The following is a 23,348-nucleotide window of genomic DNA, read 5'->3' on the forward strand; positions in this document are numbered from 1 at the left end:
CAGCCTGCCCTGAAACAGTAACTTCGAGCTTCTACCTTGAAAGAATTTGCTGGAAGATTGTGAAATGGCTGTTTCACCTACTTCTAGTCTTTGACATGTCAAACATTAGAGCTAAGCCTCAGCAGAACACAGGTGAGGTGTAGGAGGGCCTGCAGTCTACTCGCAGGTGCCTCTGCTCCCCGTGTTGGGCAGATGGCGGTACCCCCCCCCCCACCGTTTTTCATGTGAGGGGATAGCCTTGGCAAGGTTAAGTGTTCCTAATTCCCAAGTGGCTCCAGGCCCAAGGCTCTTTTTGCCTCATTTCTACGTTCATCCCCTTTGTCCAAGGATGCCCCCTGACATGCAGGCGAGGGCTCCCCTGGGACCCTACGGGGAGGGGCGCCGGCCAAGGGGAGAAGGTGCCCCCTGCCCCTAGGTGGATGGACGCTTGCTGTGATGTCTCACAGGCCTGGTGTCCAAGCTGCTATGGGAGTCGAGCTGGGTTCGCTTGCGGTGTGCCAGGCACTTTGCCTGCAGGAGGTACCCCATCCTGCGGGGGAAGGGCACGAAGCAGCTGCTCAAGAACCAAGAGGAGAGGCAGTGAAGAGGTTAAGCATGCCCGGGTTCAAATCCAAACTCCAGTATATACCATTGGCGTTACCTCGGGAGAATGTTCTTCAGGGCTAGTGATGCGGTAGCATCTTTGTGAAGCTGTGTGTGTGAGCACCTTGGAGACTGCAAGCCACAGGGAGGCGCAGCAGAGAGAGACAACCGCCTCCTACTGGCTACCAGTCAAGCCTCGGAGAGCCAGACTCTGTGGCCTGGCTCAGCCGTCCCTGTCTGCACTGCCTGAGGAAATGCAGCAGGGCCCGGCTCCTCATGGAGTCCGGAGATGAAGTCTGGAAGCAGAGACGACGCAAAACCGTAGGAATCCGGGTTGCAGCTGCACGCAGGACACACTAACTTTATTCACATTGATACAAAAGTAGATTTTTCTAGAAATGTTCTCTTGTGCCAGAGGGCGAGAGTGGAGTGGCACGTGGCAGGAGCGCAGGGGAGGAGGCCTGAGGGAGGCAGGGAGGGCGGGGGGCCAGTGTACAGGCGCCGCAGAGGCAGGGCAGCAGGCAGCAGGGGCTGGGCAAGCAAGAAGGGCCGGGTGCGGCAGCCCCTCCATCCGGTTCCATCCACACAGACATTCTGGGAGCTCTCAGAAGAACGGGAGCTGGGGGCCAGGGAACTCAGGCAGGAGAAGGCTCTGGGTGGAGGACTTTCCTCTGCTCCTGGCTGGCTGCCAAGCCCTCCCCCACCCCACCGTGGGACTTCCCGGGGCTCCAACAGGTGAGAGGCTGGGTAGGTCTGCCCCTTCCCACATCCCCTTCTTTACATTTCTCTTGGACAACTGGCCAGGCCCAAGAGGGACCGAGGCGGTGGGGTTGGGGGGTGAGGAGGGGGGTACACAGACAGATGCTCACACTGGCAAAGAGGGAGCAGAGGCTGGTCTGCTCACCGAGGGGCCCCAGGGGTCTCACTGGGGCAGAGCCTTGAGGATGGCATTCACCTCCTCCGCCACGGCTGTCAGAGCAAATTCAAACTGGTCCTGGGGAAGGGGGGGGAGGACGGTCATGGAGAGGACTGACCTCTGCTCCTGCCCCGGTGGGGGTGGGAGGGTGGGGTTGGGAGGGGGACCTGGGGAGGTCAAGGGGTGAGGCAGAGTCGTCTTGGGGAAGGTGGGGGCAGGTGGGAGAGGCAGGCTGTTGCTGGTTTCCCTGGGGGAGGCCGGCAGCTCAGGTCAGTGCGGGGAGGAACAGTCACCTTAGAGCGGACGAGGCCAGGCCGCTGGTCACGGACATGCTCCAGGGTGGCAGCGATGTCGATCTCCTTTACTCCTGGAGGTTGGAGAGAGCACAGGGCTGCTCAGGGGCTGTCCAGAGGAGGCTAGGACCCAGAAAGCCTGGAGCATCCTGGGCTGGGAGGCTTGGAGGACTGGGCAAAGCCTGGGGTGTGATAACCAGTCCCTCCAGGAGGCCTGCGACCTGGGTGCTGGGACATCTCCTTGGGGGCGGGGCTGCGGGCGCTGTGGGGAAGGTCCTCACCTTTTGCCATGCGGTTCAGTACCATGTCAATGAGGATGTAAGTGCCAGTCCTCCCCGCGCCATCGCTGAAATGGGAGATGATGACAAGCTCAGCTCAGGACCCAGCAGAAAGGGGAAGGGGCAGAAGAGACACGGAGGCTTGAGGTGTGGAAGACACTGGTGGGGCCATTGGGCTTGGTTGGGGGAGGGCGTGAGTGAGCTGAGGAAGCAGCAGTCACAGCCCCTGGGCCCTGGGAACTGGGCCTGGAGTGGGGAGCCTGGGACCCATGGGGTGACACTGGGGTAGTGGACCAGCCTCCAAGGAGAGCCCTGGCTCAGTCCTAAGGTGGAAGCAGCTGGAGGGGACGGGAATGGCCCTTTCCAGCCTCTGGCCAGGCTTCTGTTTAGCCAACTTTTGGCATAAATGGCCAGAGGGTAAATATTCTCAACTTTTTGGGCCACACATAGTCTCTATCACACATTCTTTCTTTTTTTCTTCAGCCATTTAAAAATGTGAACACCATTCTTAGCTCATGGGCCATTAAAGAAAACCAGATGGTATGTTGAACTTGGCCCATGGGCTGTCGTTGGCCAGCACCAAGGGGACAGGCAGGCAGCATGCGTGGGAGATGTGCCAAGGGAGGAGGACCAGAGAGAGGGCGCAGGAATCAGAAATTCCCCCCTCAGGGCCCTCTGGCCTGGGCTGTCCTGGCCCCCGTGACCCCGCCCCTGCCCACAGCCCGTTCGCACGCACCTGCAGTGCACAACGACGGGGCAGGAGCGGCCCCGGTAGCACTTGTTCACTTTCCTGCAACAAGAAGTGGGTGTGAGCGCGGGGGGGGCACCAGCACACACCCGGGGACCTCTCTTTCGTCCTGTTCTCCCCCCATGCCCAGGGCAGAGGAGGGAAGAGGGCTGGAGAAATGAGTCAGGGCAGGAGGCAAAGAACCAGAGATGGTGTGGGTGGCCCTGGGCTTGCCTTGTCACTTAATGAGCTAGGTGCCCAAGCCATGCACCTGAGAACAACTGACTTGGCCTCTTTGAGCCTCAGTTTTCTTATCTGTAAAATGCGGGTGATACAATAGTAAGCTTCTTCTTAGGGTTCACACCATAATTGCATGAGATAATCCACGTAAAGAAGTAAGTGTAAGGTTTGACATACAGTAGGTGCTCAATAAATGGTAGTACTATTAAGGATACTGTATAATACCTGTTAGAAGTCTAGAGAGAATAGGCTTTCTGGTGACTTCAAGAGTGTCAGTCTCTTCCCATTCCTGCTCTGTACCTCTACCCTCCTTTACAATTGCCCAGGCTGTTCCCCTCCCCACTCAGGCTTCTGGAAGTCCTCACTAGCAATGAGGTCAGGTAGCCCCAGGCACAAAGTTCTTTTGACCAGGAGAGGACAACCTCTCAGCTCTGAATGTTAGGCGGCTGTCTGTCTCCCTGACAGACAGACAGAATCAGCCTCATCTCAGCACAGGTGCTCTGTGGTTGGGTCTTACTTAGACCTGGGGTCCACTTGGACCTCAGACTCTTTTCCACTACCCTGACTGCTGCCCTCTCAGCAGGGAGCAGGGGATTTCTTCCTTCCTCAGTGGCCCAGTCTAACCTGCCCTTATCCCTGATGACTTTCTTGCTTGGAGAGTCACCTGCAGAATCCTGAACCCCCAGTGGGCCAGGACGAGGGACGACCACCTGAGGAGTTATTAGATTGTTTCAGGGGAAGCTTGGAACTTAATGGTCTTCCAGTGGGATTCCCCCAGACTTGCCCTGGCCAGGCGCCTCTGAATGATGTTACAGGAGTCCACATGGGTTTCTAGCAAGTTGGCTCACGTGTTAGGGAGCTGGGGTCAAACAGACGTCTCTGCGGTAGCTCCCAATAGTTTAATAATAATGACAATGAATCTTGTCTAGAATTCATCGAGCCTTTGCTGTGTGCCAGGCACTTAAACTAGATTTTACAGACTTTATCCCATGGACTCTTGTAACAGCCCCCTAAAGTATGGGTCCTCATCCTCATTTCACAGGTAAGGAAACAGAGATCAAGAAACTTGTTCAGAGTCACTTTTTAGCACTTAAAAAAAAATTCATTTCATTTGCCTTCCCTCTGGTAGACCTTCCGCAAGCCGTATTTATTAAGCAGCAGTTAATTTGTTCTGGGTGTCTAATGCCAACTGAGTTTACATAATTCTGGCCTAAAGCAAAGAAATGTAATCTTTTGGCTTACCTGTGCAGTCTTAAAAAAACGGTCCATGCACTAATTCTATAAGGATTTTTTTAAATGTGGAAAACAGGAAATAGCTCTATGAGCCCCTGGCATTGCTTTTGAGAAGCCTGTGTCTCAGGCTCCAGGGAGCCCAGTTAGAAACCATTATCCTGAGGCTCAGAAACTATCCCCAGCTGGGACACCTGGCTGGCTCAGTGGGAAGAGCATGCGATCTCGGGGTCCTGAGTTCAAGCCCCACGCTGGGTGGAGAGATTACTTAAATACACTTGAAAAGAAAAGAAAAGAAAAGAAAAGAAAAGAAAAGAAAAGAAAAAAGAAAAAAGAAAAGAAACGAAACTATCCCCAGCTTCCCACCCCAGCTCCACTCCTCTGCTCTCTGCCCAGCGCCTTGAGACCTCAGGCCAGCCTGGCAAGAGGCAGAGAAGCCGGAAGGCTGCAGGGTGGGCGAGGGGGAAGACTGGGGATGCTGGAGGACTGGCCAGGTGGGGGTTTTGTGGTCGGAACAGGGAAAGTCCCTAGTTAGCTTCCTGTCCCAGCCCCCACGGAGGCCCCAGGAATCCTGAGATCCTCCGCACTGACTTTGATAGTGTTGGTCTCCTCCAAGCACCGCCGCCCCCTGCCCCCAGCTGTCCCAGCAGCCTTCAAAGGGCCCCTGGGCCCACAAGTCCTGATTGGATTGTCCTGTCCATGCAGCGGCCACGCCTGCCAATGATCACTTTTGTGACTATGCAACTGGAGAGAGAACACTAGCTGCAGATCACAAAAATGACACTGGCAGCCGTGAGAGGGAGAGAGACAGAGGAGGAAGGGGGAAGACGGACAGAGGACAGAGCGGGGAGACAGAGGGAGGGAGAGACACAGGCAGGGAGGGCAGGGAGGTGGAGATAGCGGGGAGAGAAGGGACGGAACAGGGAAGAGGAGCAGGGCAGGAAAGATGGAGATAGAAAGTGGGACAGACTCAGAGACAGTGGGAGAGGCAAAGAGATGAGGGGAGAGGCAGGGGGAGGGGAGAGAGACGGAAAGGAAGGCAAGACAGACGGGGGAGAAATAACAGAGGCAAAGAAACAGCGAGGGATGCAGAAGGACAGATGTGCAGGAGGGAGTGAGAGACAAGGGAACAGCAGACACACAGAATATGCTGGAGATCGCAAAGAGCAGCCCTGGAGGCGACGAACAGGAGAGACGGGAGCCGGGACCCAGGAGAGGGAGAGAAGGCGAGAGGGAGGGAGCTTGAACTAAAAGGTGGGTCCTTCTTGGGGGCGGGGGTAATGCAGGAGCCGGACGCGGGGAGGCAGGGAGAGACAGGGGGCGAGGGGGACCCAGCGGGCAGTAGAGCAGAGCGAGAGCAGCGCGGGAGCGGGAGCGCGGGGTGGACGGACGCACACAGCCAGCCTGAGCAGCCGTCCGGGCTTGCGGGGTCTGGAAGGGGGTGGCTGGAGGTCCGAGGCGGACGCTCCAGGCCGGGCTGGAGGGCCCCCCTCACAAGACCAGGGCCCCCGGAGAGGGGGCTGGTGGTCTGCGGCGCCGCGGGGACGCCCAGCTCCCGGGCCCCCCGCTCGCCGGCCGCTCTCTCCCCGCCCTCCCCCCGCCCCTCACCTGCGGAAGTCCAGCAGCGGCCGGGTGGACGCCGGAGTGCCCTCTGCCGGCCAGCTGAGGAAGTGGAACTGCGTGAGCGTGCGCGTCTCCTGCGTCTGCACGTTCTTCAGGTAGAAGCTGCGCACCAGGAAGTCCTCGCACCAGATGTGCTCCGACACCAGGTTCACCTGCCGAGGGGCGGGCCGAGGCCTGAGCACGGCGGCGCCCTTCCAGAGCCCCCCAGCCTCCGGGGCCGGCTCCAACTCTAAATCCTCCCGCAGCCTACCCAGCTGCCCGCTTCTACTGCCCCAGCTGTCCCCAAGACCCCTAGCTGTCTGTGTCACTTATGGGCTGCTGCTCGGGACAAGGGCGGGGCGGGGGGGGGGCTTTTCCACCCAGACACAGCTATTGTGGGCTTCCTGAGGTCAGAGTTCCTCGTTCCTCTTCCTCAGAGAGTCTAGCAAAGTGTCTGTGCTACACGCACCATAAACCTTGATGAGATTCTATATTTTTATTCGTTTTTTTTTCTTTGACCATGAGCAACACCAATTTTAAAAAGAAAAGCTTTTTTAAAAAGACTGCTGAGTGCTCATCTGATGATGAAAAACTACTATCCGGTGCTCCCCTGGTGATGAGAAGCTTCTGTTGTCTCTGAGTGTGACGGGGTGGGGGGGGGTCACCTTCCATGTGTCAGGAATCTGTTCCTCTTTCCTCCGCTTTGCCTCTCCCCAGTCCCCGCCCCCCACTACCTATCCTCTCACCTGACAAAGGTTGTTTCTATTCTATTTGTCACTGATGGTTATTTCTTTCTTCGCTTTGGAAACTTAGAGCTAAACGAGGCTCGGTTAATGTAGGTCTTAATGTTGGTCTTTGGTTTTACTTCTCTTCCCTGTCTCATATACTCTCGGCTCCCAGCTTCCTACCTCAGTTTTGGTGGTTTTATAGTTTTATTTCTGTACGTTTCATCATAGGTCCCGCTTCTGGGCCTGGACATTTACATTTATCATGTAAATGTATAGTACATGTATGTGTGTGTGCGTATGCATTCATACATGTATGAATGGTTCACCATCCACTGCCTCCATTCCCATCGTCCCCCGGCCATGGGGTCTGGCTGACCTCATATACGTGGTAGAGGGAGGACCCCTCATCTGGCCAGTAGCGGTCACACTGCTTGACACCATCCTCCACCAGCGGGGTCAGCATGACGATGACGGTGCAGCCACTCTCCCACACCATCTAGGGACAAAGACTCCATTCTAACCTCTCTGGCTGCCATCAAAGATCACTGATCCCTGGAGAAGCCCTCCTTCCAAGAACTAACCTGCCAGAAGTCTGCGATGGTATGGGACAGTGGGCCCTGTGTGGCTATGTAGGCTGGCATCCGAGGGTCATGCTCAATCTGGGGCAGGGAAGATGCATCATGAGCCAGAATGGCAAATGCCACTATGGAGAGGCTTGGTCGAAGGGAGTGGGTCAGGATCTGGGACAGCTGGAGAACCGCCCATTTCCATGCCAGGATATCAGGCACCATAATTCCAGGGCCTCAGTTGGGGTGGATGGTGACCGTAAGGAAATGGGAGTGTATGCAGGCAGGATAAAAATGGAGTGGAGGAGGGGCCTGGAGCCAGGGCCACTTACAATGGGGCTGGCGTTGATGTAATCACTCCGAGAAGGGCTGCTCTCCACCTTCAGCTTGATGCGAGCGTGATCATCTGCACAGACCCCATATCCCACCTCAGATGCCCCTCCAGTTATCGGGGTCCTTGTACCTCTGCCACTTGGCCTGAGCCAGGAGCCCAGCCCCTCCCCCAAGCCTCTGGAGCACCCAGCGGAGAGAGGGCTGGGCCAGGTTGGCCAGCAGGACTCACTCACAGGGCAGGAAGTCAGGATGGCGGTTCTTTTTGATGTTGCCCTCCCCCTGGGCCGTGGCACAGGTGTTGGGCTCTGCCTGGTAGGCACACAGGGCCTGCCACTCCTTGGCCAAGCGGTCCCGGTTCCGCAGGTGGTCCTCCATGTACGCCTGCAGGGATCCCACAGCCTGGCTCTGGCCCACACCACCGGGCCCCGCCTCTTTTACCATCCCGTCCCTTCACCCCCTCTGGGCCCCGGCCCTGTCCTGACCAGAATCATGTGTCCCGTGGAGATGTCCATGTTGGCCTGGGCGGGCTCCTCGCACCAGGACGGTGTGCTGCTGTGGGAGCTGGGGCTGGCCTGGGCTGCGTCACTAAACTGGGAGGACACGCTGCTCACCCGAGAAGGCTCCGGCGGACCCTCTGCCCGGTTGAACAGAGACTTTGTGGCCATGTGCTGGCGGCACAGGTCCTGCAGAAGAAAGATCAGGCAGGGCCCCAGGGCCCCTGAAGCCCTTTCAACAATGTCCTGGGCTCCATTCTAGGCTCATTCCTGACTGATTTGGTATGAAACCCATCTTCCCTGGGGGAGGCTCTGCTGCTCTGGCCCCCGTTCTTTTCAAGGCTGTTCTGTTTTGGGTGGTGCCTCTGACAACCTCAGAGATTAGAGTGGAATCCCAGAAGTCTTGCACCGGGAAGAACCTTAGGAAGCATCTGCTCCCAATTCCCCTCCATTCACAATGTCCCTACAACACCCCTGCCTGGGTTTCTGTAGCCCCAGCCGGGGTATTCCCAGGGATGGGTGCTCACTCCCCATCCAACACCCCACCCTCACCCCATGTGAGACCCAGACTCCCAGATCCCCTCTCATCAACAAGCTTCTGGGGCCACACACCTGGTACTCAAAGGTAGTGTCACCATGGGCCCCCTCGGGCCCTAGGGCTGCCAGGCGCTCCTTGTCCCGCTGCCGTGCATGCTGCCGCACACACAAAGCCACTGCCAAAGCCACCAGCAGCCCGGCCACACCTGCCAGGGCCACCAGAGTGAGTAGCACTGAGCGCATGGGAGAGGTGCTGTGGGCTGGTCGGGGAAGGACTGCAGCTGCTTCCTCCCTCTGTGGGAACAAGGCTAGAATCAAGGCGGGCAGTGGCGGGGGAGATTTAGGAGCTGTTCCTCAACCCCTGTCCCCCTCCCCATGCCACACTCCCTGTTAGGGTATCTCCAAGGGCAAAGCTGGGAGGGCAAGGGCACAGTGGCCCAGGCAGAAGGGCTCAGATAGACCCCAAATCCTCCTTCTCCATCCCCATCAGACCAACTCGACCATACTGCACTGTCTGAAACTTAGTGGATGACCCCCCACTAGGAGTTTTTGCATTTAAAAAATGAATGTAGAGAAGTTTGGAAGAGTGGCATGGAATCGAATAGTAGAATGTGAGGCATCAGTGCTGGATGCAGAATAGAAATGTATTTTGAGTTTAACGTCCTTACTGCATAGGGTGTTCCCTCGGAAATTAAAACCTTTGCTCCAGAAGGCTATGGACACTTGAGGTGGTTCTTCCAAGCGGGAGGCCTTCCTATGGAAGGCTGGTCGTGCCCTTCAGGAGGAAGAGGTAGGGGAGAAAGAGGGAGAGGGGAGGGGAGGGGAGGAGGAGCAGCCGCCGCCACTGGTGCCATCTGCTGGCCAGAAAGAGAACTGCAAGGGGAGGGCTGCTAGGCAAAGCCTGTGGGCCAGCCAGGTAAGTACAAGAGGTTTCAGCTCCGGTTTTCCTGCCAAGTTTGCCCCCATCTCTTGTGGGCAGTGTCAGCCCTTCGGGATTTCAGCTGATTCTTCCGTTAACTCATACCTGTCCCACTCCTGTCTGCAAGATCTGGAGCCCTGTCTGTGCTTCCAGTTCCGACTTCACCAGCCCTGCAGGGAAGATGTGGGTCTGACTCTCTCCAGCTCCAGGTGGTCTCCACCCCACGTCATGCTATGCTAGGTGGCAGGCAGGGCCCGTGTGTGTTGGGAATATTTCAAGGGGGGCATCAGCCACAGGCCTGGGTGTGTCCTACTAAGGCTGGGGCTGGGACCAGGCAGTATTTACCGGCTTGCTGGGTCACATCAGCCAAAGACAGGTTCTGTTCATTGTGTCGGATGCGGAAGGTGAGGGCCGGTCCCACCACACTGCCAAACAGGAGCTACATTAATGCCTCACCCATCACAGACCCCAGACTAACAGAGAGGCCAGCTCTGGCCCTCTCCCCACAAGAGGATGAAGCTGAGGCTGATCAGAGATGCCTTACAGGGATGTTTGAGGGAAACGCTGGGTGAGGCCAGCATCCAGAGTGTGTGAGTGTGAGTGTGAATGTGTGTGTGTGTGTGTGTGTTGTGGGGGGTATCTTCAATGCAGCTGTGAGCATCTCTGACCCCACCTTGGCCACTTACCCAAGACTTTGTCCTCCCTTCCTTCCTGAGCCCCTCCAGCCACCTGTCCCCTCAAGCTACCTTCTAGATCCTTGCCACCCCGGCTAGATAGCAGCCCCACCTGATGTTGATGAAGCTGCCCGAGGACACGTGCACGTGCTCAGCTAGGATCTCCAGCAGCTTCACTCCTGCAGCCAGACTCAGGGGCCTGGAGGTGGGGAGCAGGGAGAGGAAGGAAAGTGGGGATCCTCTTGGCCACTTTCTTGAAACAAGCTACCTCCAGGGGTGTAGAGGAGCCTACCCTGTGTCCACTTCTCATCTGGATTTCTGCTCTCTTTTTCTTGCCAGGCAGGCCAGCCCACATAACACCCCCCTCCCCAGAGGGCAGAGGTGGGGCGGGCTGGAAGGCTTCCCCAGGCTGAAGCCCTTACTTCTGGTCAGTGACAATGTAGCCATACTCCTCTGCCAATGGCTGGGCTGATGGCTGCCTCACCACTGTGGGCTGGCTCTGGCCCAGTGGACTTTTCTTCTCTAGCAGGACAGGCGCGTCAAGGTGGTTAGCAGCTTTGGGGGGCTTGGAGGATCCAGAGCTCAGCACCTCCTGGGCTTTACTGGAAGTGGGGCTGGCAGTGGGGTATCCAGGCAGGGAGGGCGTGGGGGCTGGAGGCTCCGCCGTGTTTTCACCCTGCACCCGCTCCTCCACTGTCTGTTTAGAAAAGAGGACAGAGGTGTGGTCTCTGGATAGTATAGGGGATGGGGGGGGGGGCTTCCATATCTTAGGGACTCTGAGGTCCCTAAAGAGGACCTTGGGACTTGTTTCTTTCTACCCCCAGGGCCCAAGGCAGCACTGGGCACAGGGAGGTCACCCAGAAAAGTGAGTCAGATGGATGAATGAATGAATAAACAAATGATTGAATGAATGCAACATGGTCAGTAATGATCCACCAGATGGAGCTAGAGTGGGGAGAACCTCTGGAATGAGGGAAGGTGGTGTTTGGAGAGATGAACAGGTAGGTAATGGTTTTTAGATTTCTGCTTAGCCACAAAATCTCAGAAGTTGAACATGTGAAAAAGATAGAGCTCCTCAGGCTACAGGGGGGTCAGGAGGCTGCATGCAAATCCCCTCTTCACCTAGGGATCTTCAGAGCAGGGTCTGACATGACTGTAGTGAAAAAAGCAGCGAACTGCGAATTCTAGCGTCTAGACCCAGCTCTACCATCAACTTGAGGTGAGATCTTAAGGCAAGGACTTGCAGTCTCGGGGCCTTGGTTTCCCCCCATATGAGGGTTGGAGAATACAGATCTGGGTCTGAACGCTGAGATTCAAATTTTGACAAGGGGGTTGGCTACTAGGGGCACTATGGACCAGGGAGGTGCCGCAAACTCACTTTCTTGACGTCAGCTCCAACATTTCCAACCCCTCCTGTAGAGACAGGAAAAACAAGACTCTGGGCAAAGGGCCAAGGTGAAGGTCCATATAACACAGGTAGAGGAAAGGGCCAGAGGCCCTGAGCCTGTTGCACCTGCTGTGGCCTCCTTTCCCTCAGTCAGTGACCCAGCCCTGTCTTTGGTCTCATCCTAAGCATGGTCTCGTGCCTGTTTGCTTCTACCTTGTAATGGTTTTATCTGCTCCTTCTGGAGTTATTGGCCTCTCAAAACTATTCTTTGTTCAGTCCTCCCCCTATCCATCAATTATTGGCTTCACTTGGCATTGGCCATTCTCTTCCTTAGAGGCTGTTATCATCCACCCACCTTCCTTGGTGCCTCCTGATCCCTGCTCATACCCCCTGTTGGCTTCTTCTTCTATTACTCCCACCCCCCAGTTCTTTACCGCTCTAACTCAGCTCACCACCTCACTCCCTTGCTTCCTGCCCTTGGGAGGCAAAGACCCTGTGCTCGTGTCTCAAAGGAACTCCCTTCTCTGCCCCTGACCTTCCCCTCTAGGCTGCTCCCTGTGGTCTGGGAGGTGGGGCAAGAGGCCATCGTGGCGCTGGTGGTTGCTAGTCTCTCTGCCCGGACACTCACCCAGATTTCGTGCTGCGCCCTTGGGCAGTAGCTGCAGCAGGGTTGAGAGGGTGGAGAGCTGCTCAGGGGTCAGCTGACGCAGCTCTACCCCATAGCCCGCCAGCACCGCTGCCAGTCTCTGCAGAGTCACGTCTGCTGGGAGCCAGACACAGAGCTTATGGCGAGATGGTGGCGGTGAGATGAACTTGTGGGGTGCACTTGGGGGTGGGAGGGTACTAGCACACTTAAGAGCTTCTTCTCAAACACCAGGACACTGATGCCCTCCACCTTCCAGCCCTTGTCCACACTTTGGGGGAAAGGCCTTCTTAGGGCCAAGACCAAACGTCAGGCCCACCATGGACATCTTGACTCTCCAGCTGAAGAAGAGTTATGTCATCTCCACCATCCCCCACCGTATCCCCACTGCCTACCTAGTGCCTGGCACAGATCAGGTTGTCAGTAGACATTAGTTAAATAGATGAAGGACTTTAAGGACAAATTAACAAACGCATGGATCGTTAGGAAGGAGCCCCCGAATGCAGCCCCCACAGGAAGGGAACCAACGCTGAGAACTCTGTTACCTGGCTGCTCTGCTGAAGAAGGGGGTTTCTCCCTGCGACCTTCTAGCCCTTCCTCCTCATAGCCCTCTGAGGAGTCCTTTGCCCGGCTGCTGCCCCCTTGCTCTGGCAGCCTTGGTGCCCTGGCCCTGCTGGGCACTGGCAGCTCCTGGGCCAGGTAGAGAAGCCCTGACTCCTGGAAAAGTTGACCAGGGGAAGGCCCTGGAGGGTCCCCATAGGAGTGGTCAGAGTGAGCCCCAAACATGCCTTTGGAGGCAGTTCTGCTGAAGGGAGTAGAGGGTTCGGCTTTGGGCAGGGGGCCGACACTGACCATCCCTGGAGAGCCCTCTGAGCCCCGGGAGCCATCGCGGGAGCCAAACTGTGGGGGAAATCAGAGATCCAGGTAAGAGCAGATATCAGGGCTCGGGGATAGGTGTTGGGGTGGGGCCAGTGTTTAAGGCTCACCTGATGGAACAAGTAGGGCTGCAGCAGGGCAGGTTCATAACTCAGAGCAGGGTGGGGGGCCTGCGGGGGTAGCAGCAGGTGCTCCAAGAGAGGGGGCAGCAGTTCAGCCTGCAGAGGGGAGAGTGGAGAGCCCACCCCAGCTCCACCCCCACCCACTGGAGGTTGAGGAAGCCGGTGCTGGGCTGCAGGGGTGGAGCCAGTAGGGATGCCCTGTAAAAGCAGCTCCCCAGCGGGACCAGGTCTCCTGGGCACCAAGCCAGATCTGGGGAAGAAAGCAAAGTGTATGTGTGTGTGTGTGTGTGTGTGTGTTGGTTGTGGGGGGCAAGGGCCTACAGAGCCTACAGGAGGCAGAGATGGTGGGACCAGATAGGCTCAGCAGTTTAGAGTAAATGTGACCTTTTAAGAAAGGAGATAGGCTCGGGGGAAGAGAGAGTAGCATGGGGCAGGGCCAGAAAGCCAAGCCTGGGCACAGGTCATTGCCTCCCTGGTAAGCATGCCTAGGTCCCCGAAACACAGTGGTGGAAGTTAGGGGAGTGTGAGATGAGGAAAGGAGGAGAGAATGGGTGCAGAGGAAGGCAGCCAGGTACCTTTATAGATAAACTGTGGCTGCAGTTTGCCCTGCTCCCCACTGTATTTATATCCCCACACTTGGCTCTCCAAGTGTGAGTTCAAGCTTTCAGTTCAAACATTCAGTACTGTTCCCCCCCAGCTCTCCCCTCCTACCCCATTCTGCCTTTTTCATCCTGCTATCATCATTGGAGCCCCTGGCCCTCGTTGACTTTCCTCTGCTTGCAGGGTCTGAACAATGCCTTCAGAGGCCCTAACCACAGAAAGACGATGGTCTCCCCACATACACTTCCACATAGTAATGAAATGGAACATTAAACTTTTTCTGTATGACAAAATTCTCATTTGTCCATGCTGACTCCTTTGATGCTTCTTTTAAATTATGAAATGTCCAAGTTTTTCAAAATTTTTTTTTTCTTTCTGTTTGGGTGGAGCCCTGGGGGTGAGCTCAGCTCATACCGAGCATGTGAACATGTCAGATGACCACTCCTGAACCTCTTTTACCCATGCCTGAGGCTGCTGACCTTGGTGCCCACTTCCCTCCCGCTTCCCTCTGTCCATCAGGACAGGACCACAGACCCACCAGCCTTGCCACGCTAGACCTATTGAGAAAGGATGCCTACCTGTCCCTTGGACGGGGCTCTGGGGGGTGAAGCCTAGGGATGCGTTCCATCTCCTGGGAGATCACATACTGGGTGAGGTCATCATGCCAGGACAATCCTGCCAGGGGACAGGATAGGGTGAGGTTGGCTCGAAACAGACTGAGGACCCAGTAACAGGGACCAGTGGAAATCAAAACCATACTCCCTACCCTGCAGCATACTGAGTTTGGCAGAGCAGAGGCGCAGTGGAGGTGGTCCAGAGACCTGGTGGGTGATCTGAGCTGTCCTCTTCCCACACTCAGGTGTAGATTTTGGAGTCAGACTGACTCCAGTGAGACTAAGTTTGAATCCTCTGCTATTTACTTATTGTGCAACTTTGGGCAAATTGCTGAACCTATCTGAGCCTCAATTCTCTCATCTGTAAAATGGGGGTTTATACCTCCTAAGATTGTGATAATTAAAATAACCCAATGTAACATGGTAAGAACAGTACCTGTCATATAGTGTACTTTGAACAGCTGCTATCATCACCATCATCATCATCATCATCATCATTTCTATTCTGAACCTTACTTTTCTTTGGAAAGTGGGAATAATGCATACTTTGTATGGCTATTGTGAAGATCAAATGCAATCAGAGAAATGAAAGTGCTTACAAAACTCAAAAGCACTACACACATTTTAAACCTTCACCACCACTACCACCACCACCACCACCACCACCATTAATCACCTTATGCTGGGGCAGATCTCCTGTCTGACTCTTTCCTTTCATGAAACTGCTCTCAGGAAAGGTCAGTTACCTATTCTAAAGGCATAATCTCCCACTTTCCACCCCCATTCCTTCTTCCTTTCTTCTGAGTTAACGGTCTGTACTGCTCCTAACTCACATTCTAAGATTGACTAGCATCCCTACCTGCCTTCTTGCCTCTGAACATTAGATAACTCATCCTATCTAAAGCCAATTCCTCCACTTGAGCACTGGATTTCATCCCACACTACCTACTTAAGAACATCTTTTCCGCAATTTCCCCCTATTTCCTACATGATCATTTTCCTCTGTTCTCTACTGAATTATTCCCTTTAGCTTACAAACATGATAGAATTCCTTTCATTTTAAAAAGTTACTGCATGAGGATGCCTGTGTGGCTCAGTCGGTTGAGTGTCTGCCTTCAGCTCTGGTCCTGGACTCGAGTCCCTCATCGATTCCTTGCTCAGCGGGGAGCCTACTTCTCCCTCTGCCTGAGGCTCCCCCTGCTTGTGCTCTCTCTCTCTGACAAATAAAGGAATAAAACCTTAAAAAAAAAGTTAATGCATGACCCCACATTCCTCTCCAGTCATCACTCCATTTCTTTTGTTTTCTTTGCGGCAAGACTCCTTGAAAGTGTTATCTCTGCTGGATGTATCCAGTTCTTTTCCTCTTCCTCCCTCTTAATCCACTCTATTCAGGATTATACTCCCACCTATTCTACCAAAACTATTTTCACACAAATCACCAGTGGCTTCTGCTTATCTAAAGCCAGTGGCTAATTCTCCGATCTCATCTTCACCTACCATCATTATTTGACACTATTGATCACCCCTTCCTCTGTGATACACTTCCACTTGGCCTCTAGGACACTGAACATTCTTGTTTTTCCTCCTACCTCCTTGGCTTCCCCTTCTCGGTCTCCCTTGTTGGTTCCACTCCTTGTCCTGGTACCCTTAATATTATAATTCTCTAGGCTTCTTCTTCATATACACTAAATTGTTTGGTTATCTCATTTACTTCATGAGTTTAATTGTCATTAATATGCCAAAAAATTCCAAATTCCTATCTCCACTCCAGAATTCTCCATCTCTCTTTCAAAATCCAATCTCATACTCTTAACTTCCCACTCTACTTGAATGAACATCTTAAATTCAGTATATTCAAAACTAAACACCCCCTTCCCCAAGTTGATCCTTTGATAGTTAATGACATCCCCATTAACCCAATTATTCAGGCAATAAAACCTGGTGTCATCCTTGACACTTCCCTTTCTTTCACAGCATTGTCCAATATTTCATGAATTCATGCTTATTACCTTTAAAATATATGCAGAATTCTGTCATTCCTTTCAACCTCCCCACAACCACCTGGTCCATACCACATTCATCTCTTACATGAATTATTGTGGTAGCTTTTAATGATCTCCCTGCTCTACCCTTGACTCCTTTCCATCTATTCTCAACAGCAACAAGCATGATCCTTTTGAAGAAGAGGTGAGATTATGCACCCCTACGCTCAAAACCTTGTCATGGGTTCCTCTTTTACTCACAGTAAAGACAACATCCATCCATACATTCTCTTATAAGTCCCTACGATGTTCTGCATCCCTTACCCCAACACCTACCTGACTGCATCTTCTACTTTCCTATCACTCCTCTACAGCCAGACCATAGAGATGTTCTCCATGGTATTCCTCAAACTCATGCTCCTGCTTTAGTAAAGGCTTTTGTTCTAGCTCTTTGATCAAGTTGAAACACTGCCCCCAGATAACCTTCAGGAAAACACCTGCACTTCCTTGATGTCTTTGTTCAAATTTCATAGTCTCAATAAGGTCTACCTTTACCACTCAATTTGATACTGAAGCTTTGTACCCTACCATTTCTGACCTCTCTATCATGCTGTAATATCTGTTTTTTCCATGGCACTTATCACCTTATAATATACTATATATTTTCTAATTTATATATTGTATTCCCCTTACCCTCCAAAATGTAAGCCCCAGTAGACAGAGATCTTTGTCTGTTTTACTCCCTGATACATCCCAAGCACCTAAAACTAAGTTTGCCAAATAGTAAATACTCAATAAATAGTTTCTGAATGAGTGAATTTGATGGGTGGGGAGCCAGCCAACCAGAATTCATGGTTCTGGAGCACTCAGACAGTTCCAGGGAGTGGGCTGGTCCTAAGGAGATGGACACTGGCCTCTTCCAGTGGCTCCTTCTGTGGAGGACTCCTCTAGACAACTCCAAAGAGTCCAAGTGTGAACAGTCCATCTCTATGGTTCTACTCCCACTTCTGTCTTGCCCCCTTCTCCAGCAAGGTCTAGGAAGGTGAGACTCTAAAAGTAGGTGTGATAAGAATGTTTCATGAAGATAAATTCTTGAGTCAGGTGGCCCCTCACTTCCCCACCCTTATTTAACCAAGTTCCAGTGTCTTTCCTTCAGTGCAGCTAGACCTCACCTTGGGACATGAGCTGTCGGAGCACACTTTGTAAGCGCTGAAGAACTGGGGAGGTGACTTGCAAAAGGGGCCGGGCCTGCCCCACTCCCACCTGGCACTGTCCAAACAAGCCATCTAAGAGCACAAAAGTGGTGTCAGCAGGGGGCTTGGACAAGAGGCTTTCCAAAATCCAGGTTGCAAATGGGCATCACTCTCTCCATCTTCTCTCTTGGCTTCAGAGAACTCTGCTCTTTCAGGCCATTCCCTCTTCTCCCGTAGTACCCCTTTCCCCTTCCAGATCTCCCCCACACTTCTTTCTTGTTGTGTCCCCTGTCTTGTAAATCTTATGCCTGGGCCTCACTCACCCTGAATACAGACTTCAAGGTGAGAGCAGAGTCTGCGGTCAAACAGACAGCCTGTAGAGGGAAAACCAAGCAGAGGCTCAGACACCCACACACATAGAATGGTCAGAGGATGGACAGGCTGGGAAAGGGGGAAACAGATGGGGTTCATTCTTTCATCCTAAGAAAGGTTTTAAGCTGGGAGAAGAGTAGGGAAGAGGCCTAGAATTCTTAAGAGAAGGAAGCACAAAATCTGGCTTTGGATTTTTAAGGATCTGAGAATCTGGATCCTTTCCCTAAATGCCTCAGTTTGCCTAACTGAGTGATGGGGAGAAGGCTTCCAGGTGCAGGAAGTAGTGGAGGATCATATACTTCTACTTTCATAGAATTACTATGGGGGGAATTTTTAGCCAAATTCTGAGGAAAACAGGACTCCCCCCACCCCAAATCTCCAAAAGCATTCTAACTATAATGGTCTGGGACTCGAAAGAGATGGAAACCCTAGCACACCTTCCCTCCGTGTGGGAAAGGGGTATGGTTGGGGTGTCTCTAAAGCAATGTTCCCCACAATGTCCCTACTGTCAGCGGCCCCAGAGCCACTACCGCTCTCCGCGGTCCTGAAGCTCTGAGTCGGGCGCTGCCGAGGGCTAGCTAGCCTGGAAGCAGTTATGGGGGAGGGAAGGGCGCTAGGGTCAGGAGTCTCCTCAAGACCTGACCCCTCCGCCGTTCCAGACTTCATTTGCCACCCTACCAACCCACAGCGCCACAGGAAGTACCCCGCATTGGCCTCCAAGCCAGGTGGGGAAGGAGAGCGTCAGACGATGAGGCTGCGCCCCTTCCCCCACGCGCCCCACCACCCCACCCTCCCCCGGCCCATGAGTCAGCGCTGACTGTCTCTGTCCGCTCAGATGTGAGTCAGCACCAGCCTGGCTGTGGGGAGGGGGACAGGAAAGGACCCTTCTCTCTTCACCCTCTTTTGCCGCCTCCCCAAGCCGTCCTCCTCTTATTGGAGATCAGATCGCAGCAATCTGCCTCTCTAAGCTTAAAGAGAAACCCTGACCCCTCCTTCGGCCTGATCCTTTCCTGGGAGCTAGGACCCCCAACTCCTACTGCCCGGACATCAGGACATCCTACCCCTACCTCCCACTCCCAATCCCTCAGCTCGTCACCACTTCTTTGGCGCCTCAGCGCGACTTCTCCCGTGGTCTTGTGGCCAGTCTTTAAAGCCTTCTGTCCATATGCACCCCATTCCTCCTCCCAAACCCGCAATCTTGCCCTGAGCCTGCTTCTCTTAGGTCCCGCCCCCGTATTCCCAGCCCCACCTCCAGGCCTACGCCCCTTTCCTCTCAGACGCCCTCTCATCTTCCTCACCTCCCAGTGCTTCCCCCTACTCTGCTCCAGACATATATTCTACCTGAGCTTCCGACCTTCGTGACACCCCTCCCCACCCCCCCACCGAGTTTTGCTCTCGGCACCACACTCCACCCCCCACCCCACCCCCCGCATTTCCTCCTGACCGTGGGCACTAATGGCGCTGCAGCCTCCCGGGCGGCTGCTCAGCAGCAGGAGGCAGAGGAGCACCCGGAGACCCCCGGATCCCCCGGGACCCCCAGGCCGCAGCGGGCGCCGCATCCTTCTGGGTTCGGCGCTCTCGCTCCCCTGCCACAACCGCAGCGACGCTGGCCGGAGCCAGCCACAGGGGCGAGGCGGGGCCTGCCACTCCCCACCCACCTACGAGGCGGGGTCTATACGCCCCTCTCGCGGCAACTCGGCCAACCCTGGGCTGGTGGTGACGGCATCTCCACCCCCGGCTCTTACGCTTATTTGCGTCATACATGGCGTAAGAGCTCTGTCTTACGGAGGTTTCTACCCGCCCTCTTCTTTACCAAATAGTAGGCGCTTCACTAACATTCCCACTTGGCCCCACCCCCTTCTGACATATGTTTCTCCCCAAGGACTACCACCTCTATCCACCCAATCCCAAGGTCGGAGAAAAGGGCTACAGTTGGGTGGGGGCCAGGAAATATATGTGAGTCGGTTAGTATAAACCCTGGATGAGCATAAAAGTGAGTAGAATAGGTAATGTTACTCATCTCAATTAATGGTACTGGTATCATCCTTAACAGCAGGGATGGTTATGCATGTGTGCCTGGATTCCAGGTCTAGCAATGCCACCTGCTAAGAGTATAACTTTGGGCAAGTTGCTGAACCTCTCTGTAGCCAAATTCCTAATCTGTAAAATAAATGTGCTAATAATTCCTACCTTGCAAGGTGGTTGTGGGGATTACACGAGTAATCACGTGGATCACCTAGAACAATGACTGCACTGGCATGTACTAAACACATGTACGTACTCACTTTTCTTATTAGCTTTGACCCTCTTTTCTTTAAACCTCTCCTGCCTCAAACCTATCAACAATCTTATGGTTTCTACCTGCAAAATGTATCTCCCATCTGTCTATTTCTCCTTTCCTCCATATTCACTACTTGAAACCACTGTGCTCTTTCATCACGAATATTACTGTAATCATCTAGTCTTTTGCTTTCACTCTTCTCACCCAGTAAGCTAGGGAGTAAGCTTTCTAAAGTTCAAATCTGATCACTTTATTCTCTTGCTTTTCTTAAGAAGTTTCCAAAATACAAGAAAAGATAGAGTGCATAGTAAATATCCATATACTCATCATCTAGATGTAAGTTATTGCTATTTTGCCAAATTTGCTTCTTTTAATAAAAACCAATTAAAGACATCATATTTCCCTTATAAATGTTTCAATATGCATCTCCAAGAAATAAGGATATTTTCCCACATAGTCCAAATGCCATTATGACCTCTAACAAAATTTACAGTAACTCTCTAATATCATTTAATACTCAGTTCTTATTCAATTTCTCAAATTGTTTCCAAATATGCCTTTTTCCATCTGTTTTGTTCAAACTAGGAGTAAAAAAAATAGGAGTCAAAAGACCATCATTGCATGTGGTTATGTTTCTTACTTCTCTTTAAATTAACATGGACACCCCCCCATTTTTGACATTGTCTTGTTGAATAGACCAGGTTAGTTTTTCTTTACAACACCCCATTTTCTGAATTTGTCTGATTGTTTCCTTATGATGGATTTCCCTGTATTTCCCCTGTATCTATCCTGTATATTCCCCTCATTTACTGTAAACTAGAAGTTATATCTAAAGTCTTGAATGGATCAGGTTAAATTTTTTTTTCAGCAAAATGCTTTATAGGTGATGCTTATGCCTTCAATTGTGTCATTTTAAGAAGTGCGTAATGTCTGCCTGTCTTACTATTAGTGATGTTAAAATTGATCACTGGTTTAAGGTAAAGACAGATCACTGTACGTTAACTTATGTTTCCCTCTTGTGACTAATATGGAGTCGTGGGATGATATTTTGGCACTGTGAAAATATTTAGCTCCCATCAACTTTTCACCTAACGGATTTGCTCTTCCTTGATGGACTTCGACCAAATTATTTCATTAGAGGCCACAAAATGGTGACTTTTCTAATTCTATCATTCTTTTAACATTTATTAGCTGATAATTATTTTATAAAGAAAAGCTTTCTTCATCAACTGGGGTTATTTACCCTGAAATACAATTCCAACTGGAAAGGTAGCATACATTCTTGTTTTTCTGGTTTACAATTTGCAGTGTAATGAATTTAGATGTAGTAGTTACCTTCAACAGTGACAAATTTTTAAAAAATATTTTAATGATTTTCTTGTTTGAACATTACTATGGAAGTATGGATTTTCATATATTCAATGTGCATCAGTCAATTACAGTAATTATATTACTATTTAATATATTTTTTAATATTCAAATTGCCTCAGAATAAGTCAGTGAAAGCTCCTTTGAACTGGCTCTGGTGTCCTTTTGAAACATCCCACTAACATCCCACTGACAGTTCTCTTGCTTTTTATCACTCAGGAGGTACCAGGTTCATCTTTTTTATTCCCTGCCCTAGACATAGAAGCAGCCATTCTTCCAAAGAGACTTGGTAGCTTTTAGTAAGGACTGATTTTAAAGATCACAGTCTGGGATTTAAGGGTGATAATAGGAACTGGGATGACATTGCTTATAGGCCCTTTCAGTGCACAGAGCTAGAATATTAAGACACACACACACACACACACACACGTTCACATACACTCATATTTCCAATTAAAATTTAACTGTGATTTTTACTGAACTCTTTTGATTTTGTGCTTGTATCTCTTTATTCTTACACTGAAAACTTTGGTTTCTTATAACATTAAAATAATCACTTATATGTGTAATCCTACAATATGCATACAATAATTTACAAATAATAATGCAAATATTACTCTACTAATAAAACAATAAAGATATTTAAGGTGTGTGGTAGTTTATTTTGTCCTTGGAATATAATTCCTTAGAGTATACCATCAAAATACTGCATTCAAGGTCATTTGAAATAGTTCTTTTGTTTGTGTAATTATTTTTACCAATTTGATATGTAATTCAGTTTGCTTGTTTCAGTCTGTTCTCAATTTTTGTTTTTTTTACTTTGTATATAATTTATTTTTTTGAAAGTGTAAAATATTTACATTTTTCAAAAATCGAAACTATATAATAAAATATGCTCAGGGAATTCTCTGCACCTTCCACAATTTCTCTTGCCATCTTTTCTTTTTTAAAGATTTGTTTATTTATTTTAGAGAGAGAGAGAGTGAGTGAGCACAAGCGAGGGCGGGGGGAGATGCAGAGGGAGAGGGAGGGAATCTTCAAGCAGACTCCCCACCGAGCACGAGCCCAATGTGGGGCTTGATCCCACGACCCCAAGAGCATGACCTGAGCCAAAACCAAGAGTTGGACACTCAGCCAACTGAGCCACCCAGGTGCCCCCCTCCTCCCATCTTTATCACTTTATTCATTTATTTTCTTTTTAAAAACCTTGTAAATTGTGAAATAAAACAGAAAATGCATAAAACAAAAATGAACAACTCAATAAATTATCACAAAGTGAACACCCATGTAATCCAGGTCAAGAAATAGAACATTTCTAGCACCCTAGAAACCTTATTGTGTCCCCCAGTCATTACCCCTTCCCAAAGGTAACCATTAAAAAAAAAAGATTTTATTTATTTATTTATTTATTTATTTATTTATTTATTTGACAGAGAGAGAGAGAGCACAAGCAGGAGAAGTGGCAGGCTGAAGCAGGCAGAGGCAGGCTCTCTGCCGAGCAGAGAGCCTGACTCGAGCTCCATCCCAGGACCCTAGGATCATGAGCTGAGCCAAAGGCAGGTGCTTAACTGACTGACCCACCCAGGCAATCCCCAAAGGTGACCATTATTCATTCTTTTTTTTGACCATATTTATTTGCTTTTCTTTACAATTTTATAACCTAAGGATGCATGGTTAGGTTATGAAACCGTAAAAAAAAGTAAAGATATATAGACTTTGGGTTATCCCCAGTATTGGTTTATCATGAGTAGTGTGACTATGTATACTATTATACATGTTTCCTGTTGCAGA

General features: G+C 51.5%; 1 protein-coding gene across 1 annotated transcript; it reads right to left on the reverse strand.

Moving 5' to 3' along the window:
• Positions 1-933: 933 nt before the first annotated feature.
• Positions 934-19,482, reverse strand: PTPRN (protein tyrosine phosphatase receptor type N). Its single transcript, XM_026491871.4, has 23 exons — positions 19,353-19,482; positions 17,860-17,910; positions 17,516-17,629; positions 14,326-14,422; positions 13,136-13,397; positions 12,695-13,049; positions 12,135-12,266; positions 11,498-11,532; positions 10,542-10,816; positions 10,232-10,318; positions 9,791-9,870; positions 9,551-9,615; positions 8,602-8,820; positions 7,978-8,178; positions 7,729-7,876; positions 7,495-7,568; positions 7,178-7,255; positions 6,973-7,092; positions 5,875-6,041; positions 2,806-2,859; positions 2,073-2,137; positions 1,792-1,865; positions 934-1,576 (listed from the first exon to the last, which is right to left on the reverse strand). Exons 1-23 carry the CDS (start codon positions 19,465-19,467, stop codon positions 1,505-1,507), a joined length of 2,940 nt encoding a protein of 979 aa, XP_026347656.1. The 5' UTR covers positions 19,468-19,482; the 3' UTR covers positions 934-1,504.
• Positions 19,483-23,348: the final 3,866 nt, after the last annotated feature.

This window comes from Ursus arctos, unplaced genomic scaffold (assembly GCF_023065955.2).
Source record: "Ursus arctos isolate Adak ecotype North America unplaced genomic scaffold, UrsArc2.0 scaffold_1, whole genome shotgun sequence".
NCBI classification, from domain to species: Eukaryota; Metazoa; Chordata; class Mammalia; order Carnivora; family Ursidae; genus Ursus; species Ursus arctos.